A 6,647-nucleotide genomic window follows, 5' to 3' on the forward strand; every position below is an offset into this window, starting at 1 on the left:
ATGAGGGAATTTTTTGTTGAAATTTGGTAGGGTGGTGCTTCTGAGCATTGTGGGTTGGTTGATAGGGTAAGATTGTCCCAATAATGCCAAGATTGGGCAAATTCAAAAAGGACTTTGATCTAGTCAATTGCGAAGCTTTGAAACAAAATCTTGGTGTAATGGAGGGGCAAACAAAGGTATTTTGAACTGAAATTTTGTGGGTAGGGCTTTTAGGGTGTCTAGGATCTTATGGAAACATCTGATTGATTTTGGAGGGCCAAAATCACATAAATTTTGGTCAATGAGAGCATCTAAAATGGAATATTTGTTTGATGATGGAGTAAATGGAGGAATTTTAGGTTGAAAATTTATGGGTAGATTTTTTGGTGTGTCTAGGGTTCAATTGTATAGTCTATTTGATTCGAATGTGTTAGGATCAAGGAGATTTGGGTTGTGGGTGCTTCAAGTTAACTAAAGGATTCGAAAGGAAATCTTGGTTTGATAGAAGAATAAACGGAGGGGGATCTTAGATTGAAATTTCAGGGTAAGATATTTTAAGAGGTCTTAGGTCTGATGACAATGTTTAGGGATTTTTAGGTACTTTGGAAGGATGGGAACAGTTTGATTAGGTGTTTGGGGTAAATTGGTGTTTTGACGATAAATTGAGAAAAATTCAGATGCTGATAATAAGGTTTTTAGAAGTATTGGATTTTTGGATCATTTAGTGGGATTTGATTGGTCCATAAATGGTATGATCAAGGGCATTTAAGAAATGAATATCTTGATTAATGAGATAATCTCAATTAAAATCTTAGTGTGATGAAGGGTTAAATGGGAGATATCTGTGATGAAATTGTGTGGTTAAGATGTTTATAAGTATCTAGCGCTCTTTAAAAAGCACATTAACTCTAACTGGCAATTAGATTAAAAAATCCCATGCATAACAGAGTTCCGACTAGTTAATTACATATAATACAAATAAATCTCCTCTGCTGTTTGATCTGGCATGAATTCGGATTTGCTGGTTACATAGCGTGTCTCATACCAGAATATCTCTTCATGAATGAGAAGTAAGGAAATGTTCCAAATGTACGCTTCAAAGTGTTTGTAATGTTTATGTGAGGTGCGCTCTGTGGGAGCAAACCCAACTCCTCTCGCATGGCTCATCTCTCTCAAGAGAAGATTATCTTTTTTTCTTTTTCGAAAAGGCAAAAATTATCTTTATTTATAGATAGGATAAAATAAACGAGGACAGATATTTATGTCAACGAGTAAGAATCTTGTGATCTAAAGACTTTGTCCTGGTGTCATAGTTGTGGCCCACCCGATCCAAAACATCAAAGCAGATGAGTAGATAAGTAAATCCTTTACATGATTACATCCTACATCCATAGCATGAGTTAAAATTATTTTATTTTGGGATTATAGTTGATTTAGGCAATCTTTAGATATTATTATTAATAAAAATAAATTTTTAATATAATTTCTAAAATAGAACTTTTTATATATATAAAAAAAAGAAAGGATAAAAATACTGTTTATCTCGTTTCTCCTTGACACCTTCGACGTTACTCTTTTGATATTTTTACCATGCACAATTCAACTCAAAATTTATGTGGGCGTAAATTTTGTACTGTACCCCGTTCTTTTGCTTTCATTTCAATTGTTTCTCACTTCTCTTAATAAAGTGGGGACCGCATCATATTGCCTCCTTACTCCTTAGTTTATTCCTACGTACGTAGATACCTCCATTTTTCTTTCATTTAGGTTGTATTAGTTACCGTTGCCATTTCAAGCTCAAACATTTATAAAGGCAATGGCATTAGGTGTCTTGTTGGTTTTTTAACATAAAACTTTTTGTTTGGTTGGTAGTAGGTGTTGAGCATATGTTTTGAGCTAGTATTATTATGTTTGGTACTGGCATTGTTAATTATCTACCTAAAACATTAACATTTAAATGAATACAACACCACCCTATTATGTATTGTTTCTCATCTACGTAGATGCCAATTAAGAGCTAACCAGGTCATTAGACTATTTCTTCAAATGGACTGGACTGGACTGGTGTAGGAAATATCAACTTGGCATTTCTCCCAACATCTCTTGATTTATTTTTCTAGTATAAATGTTCTAAAACCGTTTTAAATGAAAGCGGCTAGCCCCCAACCAGATAAATTGATATTTAAATTTAAAAATGTCTTTGGTGGTGTTGATGTGACAGCGTTCCAATTAGAAACAACCACACAGTACCAAGTATCACCTTAAAGTTTAAAGAAAAGTAGACCAAAAATTTGCACTTCCATGCATTTACACCACTTCCAATGCATTTTGTATTGTAACCAAATACAGCATTGTAAACTCTTTTTCCTCCTTACTGCTACTGTCCAATGCTCTCAAATAGGAGTGTCAATTGGACTTCCGATCTGGCCCAATATCAGTCCATTATAGATGGACCATCCAATCCGATCACTACATTAGAATATTTTGGACCAGTCCGATTTAATGTCTGGACCATCCAATTTATTCAAATTAGTTTTAATTTAGAATGATTCTAACCCAAACCTGCTCCATTGGCACCTATATTCTTATCTTCTATGGATAGATTATATATTGGTTGAATCTAACCCAATTCAATATACACGTCGAATCCAATTCAATAAATAGTTTGAACCATTAAATCTGGGCTGGTTAAATTCAATGTCTCATTGGCCTATCCAATCTTTACAAATTGATTTTAATTTGGATTGAATCCATAAATACCGTATATAAGTTGTGATTATTACCAAACTATTTAAAGAGTGCTAAATGATTGAAGAGTAAAACAAAAATGTTCCATGTTTTTTTATCTCTCTTGAGAGGATAATGTTCAAGCTGCTCAGAAAAAGGTTCACACGAGGAACTTTTCAATTTTCACCACTACATTTAATTAACAAGGGGACCCCACCCCTCCTTTGTAGAATTGAAATTCAGCCTGAGAAAATAAACAAATTAAAAGTTGACAAATTTCATTCATGAATACATCACGCGTGTGGGAGTAATAGAATGATGGATTAGCCTTGTAAAATGAATGATGTGTTGTTGTGCACATCCCGATCCCGCCATGCTAACAAGTAATAAGTCCAGTGGTCTCCTATAATCCGTGCATTTAGGGAGGTTAATGTATCGGTTTTGAGTTGGATTTCGTCCAAATCAAAATCCATTTGTATGAATTGGATAGACCAATAAGACATTGAATTTGAATGGATTTGACGGATCAATATGATATATTGCAATGGACCTGGTCCACCCATAATGAATTTATATTGGATTGAGCCAATATCTGATCCATTGATAGAAGATAAGAATATAGGTGTCAATAGACCAGGTTTGTTTTAAAACCAAACTAATTAACAGAAATTTGAATAGATTGGGCAGTATCTGGAACGATCCAAAATATTCATTGATAATAGAATCATATTCGACTGGACCGGAATTGGACGAAATCCAATCCAATTGACACCCCTAAGTGCAGCCCATGCCATGCACATGTTAGACATAGTGTGGTCGTCAATTTGGGCCATCCAATCAAATGCGAACCTTTTTCTCGTGGGGCACATGTCTAAGCGGGCCCATTTGATTTGGATTGTTTGAGAATTCAATTCAGACTATGCAGGCAGAATTACTTTGGGATGTTCGTTAGTTCGTTGGAATACGACTTTGAGTTGAGTTGAGTTGCTTTCCCACTTGACTTCACTGCTGATGTGATGATTTCGCTTGTGGGACCATATTTTTTAAGTGCCTTTTGATTTGAAGAGTACAAATGACAAATGATTATAAGCTTAATCGTATCAAATGGGTGGCAGTCCATGGCATAGACATGAAGATATCAGAGAACCAGAAACCCCTCTATAAATTAATGGAGAAATCCCCGTTAAATGCGGGGTTGGCTTGAACGATGTCTTCACCAACACTTTTTCTTTTGGGTTGGCTTCATGGATTTGATTCAATTATCAACGGCATTACTATTTTCTTTAATTCACTTTCTCTTTTTGTTTTTGTTTTCTTTTACATTTTCTCTTAAATAATCACAATATTTATTCTGTTGATTTGACTAATTTCTTTACCAACCTTTTTATTTCTAAAACTACGGAATCATAGACGCAGGTTTAGCCCGCACCTCCCTCCATTATCCGTATGTAAAGGCGGTTTTCCGGAGTTGTTGGTTACTCAAGCAACTCGAATATTCTTCATATTTTCAATTCAATCAGTACTACAAGTGTGTGTTGGTGGACTGGTTTCCTTCCCTTAAAGAAGGGTCTATCGAGCAATCTTTACTCGTTTCCTATTTGGTTTTGAGATCATCAGCGATAAAATGGTATAATTAAATTGCATTTTTCTTTTACTTATTTTTCGGGGGGCCGGCCGGCCGGGCCCGGGGGGTTTCTAAAATTTCATCTTGACCATGGACGATAGGCCCTGGACCCACTAGACACGCCACACCCTGTCTCAACCTTGACCATGGATTTGTTTACGCCAATAAAGTTTCCCGGTAAGCATGAGTAATAAAAAAAAAAGAGGACAACACCAACACTTGTTGAAACAAAAGCAAGCAAAATTGAAGGAACAATGACACCTCGCTGGTGTACAGTTAGTAGGTCGCGTCTCGGTCTCTTGCACCATACCTCTCTTGAATCTCTCTCTGAGCCCACCCTATTCTCATTATTTATTTAATTTAAGTTTATTACATGTCACGAGATATCCCGTCCCCCTCACTCCTCCCGTCACAACCACGTACCCTCTAAATATGATTCCAATCAAACCCCTCTTTGGACTCGACACTCTTCTTTACTTCTGCAATCCGGTCTAGCTAATCCATCTCTCTCTCTCTCTCTCTCTATTCTATCCCATTGCAATTTTGTTCTATTCCCTCTTTCAGATTCCAGATCTCTCCTCTCTCTAGTACCAAGTCATGAAGAGCAGCAGCAACAACAACAATACCAAGGTGATTCTCATCCACCCCTCCGTTCACAAGCAAGGAGTGCCCCATCGAGTTTGGCTTCTCGCCTTTGTTACTTTCTTCACTTTCGCCTTCCTTCTTACTCTCTTCAACACTAGAGATTCTGCAAAATCAACGGCCGCAACCACCTCTGTAACCTCCTCCTCTTCTGTCTCGGGTCATTCGCGGTTGCCCAAGAGCGTTGCCGATGCCCTCCTCCACTACGCCTCCATCTCTAACGTCACCGGCCGGATGTCAGATGCGGAGCTCAAAATGATCACCGACGTCCTCCAGCGCTGCCCCTCTCCTTGCAATTTTCTCGTATTCGGCCTCACCCCCGAGACCCTTTTGTGGAAGGCTCTGAATCACTACGGGCGGACGGTCTTCCTCGACGAGAGCGAGTACTACATTGCGAAATTCGAAGAAAAACACACCGACATGGAAGCGTACGACGTTCAGTACACAACCAAGGTGAGCCAAATGAAAGATCTCATCGCGTCTGCGCGGGAGCAGCTCCACAACGAATGCCGACCCGTACAGAACCTACTCTTCTCCGACTGTAAGCTGGGGATCAACGACCTCCCGAATCACCTGTACGAGGTTGCTTGGGATGTGATACTGGTGGACGGACCGCGTGGCTATTACCCGTCGGCGCCGGGCCGCATGTCGGCGATCTTCACATCGGGAGTGCTGGCGAGGAGCAAGAGAAGCGGAGATAGGAAGACACATGTGTTTGTCCATGACTTCAACAGAGAGGTGGAAAGAGTTTGCAGCGATGAGTTCCTGTGCAAGGAGAACCTGGTGGAGTCGAAGGACTTGCTTGGGCATTTCGTACTAGAAAGGATGGATGCAAAGACGTTCCAATTCTGTCGTAATCGCACCACATCGTTACCGTCGGCATCATCATCGTAGAAGCATCGTGAGTCGATGATTCTGGGATTAATTTCTTATGTCTCTGTTTATGTTTTGTAATATTTTTCCATTATATTTTGTTAAATTGTGAAAACAGTGTATCTTCATACACTTAAAGAAAATGAAGAAATGTGAAATTTTGGTTAAACAGAGTGTCGGTGCTGTAGGGAGGATTAAAAGTTGAGAGAGAGAGAAAGAGAGAGATTCTATTCTTTAATTTTCTTTTGTTTTAGCATAGATGCACTTTAATGGTCACGTGGTAAAGTGTTTAATTCTCAATTCCCACATCCAGGAGAAGGTGGAGCCTGGAGCGTGTGCGAATTGCTGGATGAAAGTTCTATTAAGATTTTGGGATGAGGTCTTGTCCCTTGTTTGTGGGGTGAAGGCTCCTCACAAATGGGCGCCTCACAAGCGTATTCACCGTGCATGATGGGAACATCTCCCGTGAATAATAAATAATCAAGTACGGGATGTATTATGATGAGGATTAATTTAACACGACCGGTAAATAAAATTCACATGGACACAATATATACATAGGATGACAACTCAAAGAGAGCCTAGTCAATATTATGCGGAGCTTGGCGTAAAGTCACTTCCGCAATAGTTAAATGCGGCTTAATGCCACTTCCACCGCTAATCAAGTTCGGGGCTTAGGAATCAAAGTGATATGAATAAATCCCAGTATCTTTTTAGTAGATTTCGGATATTGCAGGATCATACTGCATAACGACAAGTCTTATCTTCTCCCCATCCGAATTGGGCGGCGATAATGAAGTTC

General features: G+C 38.8%; 1 protein-coding gene across 1 annotated transcript; it reads left to right on the top strand.

The window, feature by feature from the left end:
• Positions 1–4,561: 4,561 nt before the first annotated feature.
• On the top strand, positions 4,562–6,014 carry LOC148877228 (protein IRX15-LIKE-like). Its single transcript, XM_088983256.1, has one exon. It carries the CDS (start codon positions 4,928–4,930, stop codon positions 5,864–5,866), a length of 939 nt encoding a protein of 312 aa, XP_088839382.1. The 5' UTR covers positions 4,562–4,927; the 3' UTR covers positions 5,867–6,014.
• The last annotated feature ends 633 nt before the right edge of the window (positions 6,015–6,647 follow it).

Source organism: Nelumbo lutea, chromosome 1 (assembly GCF_056320005.1).
Source record: "Nelumbo lutea isolate HS-2025 chromosome 1, American lotus-T2T, whole genome shotgun sequence".
NCBI classification, from domain to species: Eukaryota; Viridiplantae; Streptophyta; class Magnoliopsida; order Proteales; family Nelumbonaceae; genus Nelumbo; species Nelumbo lutea.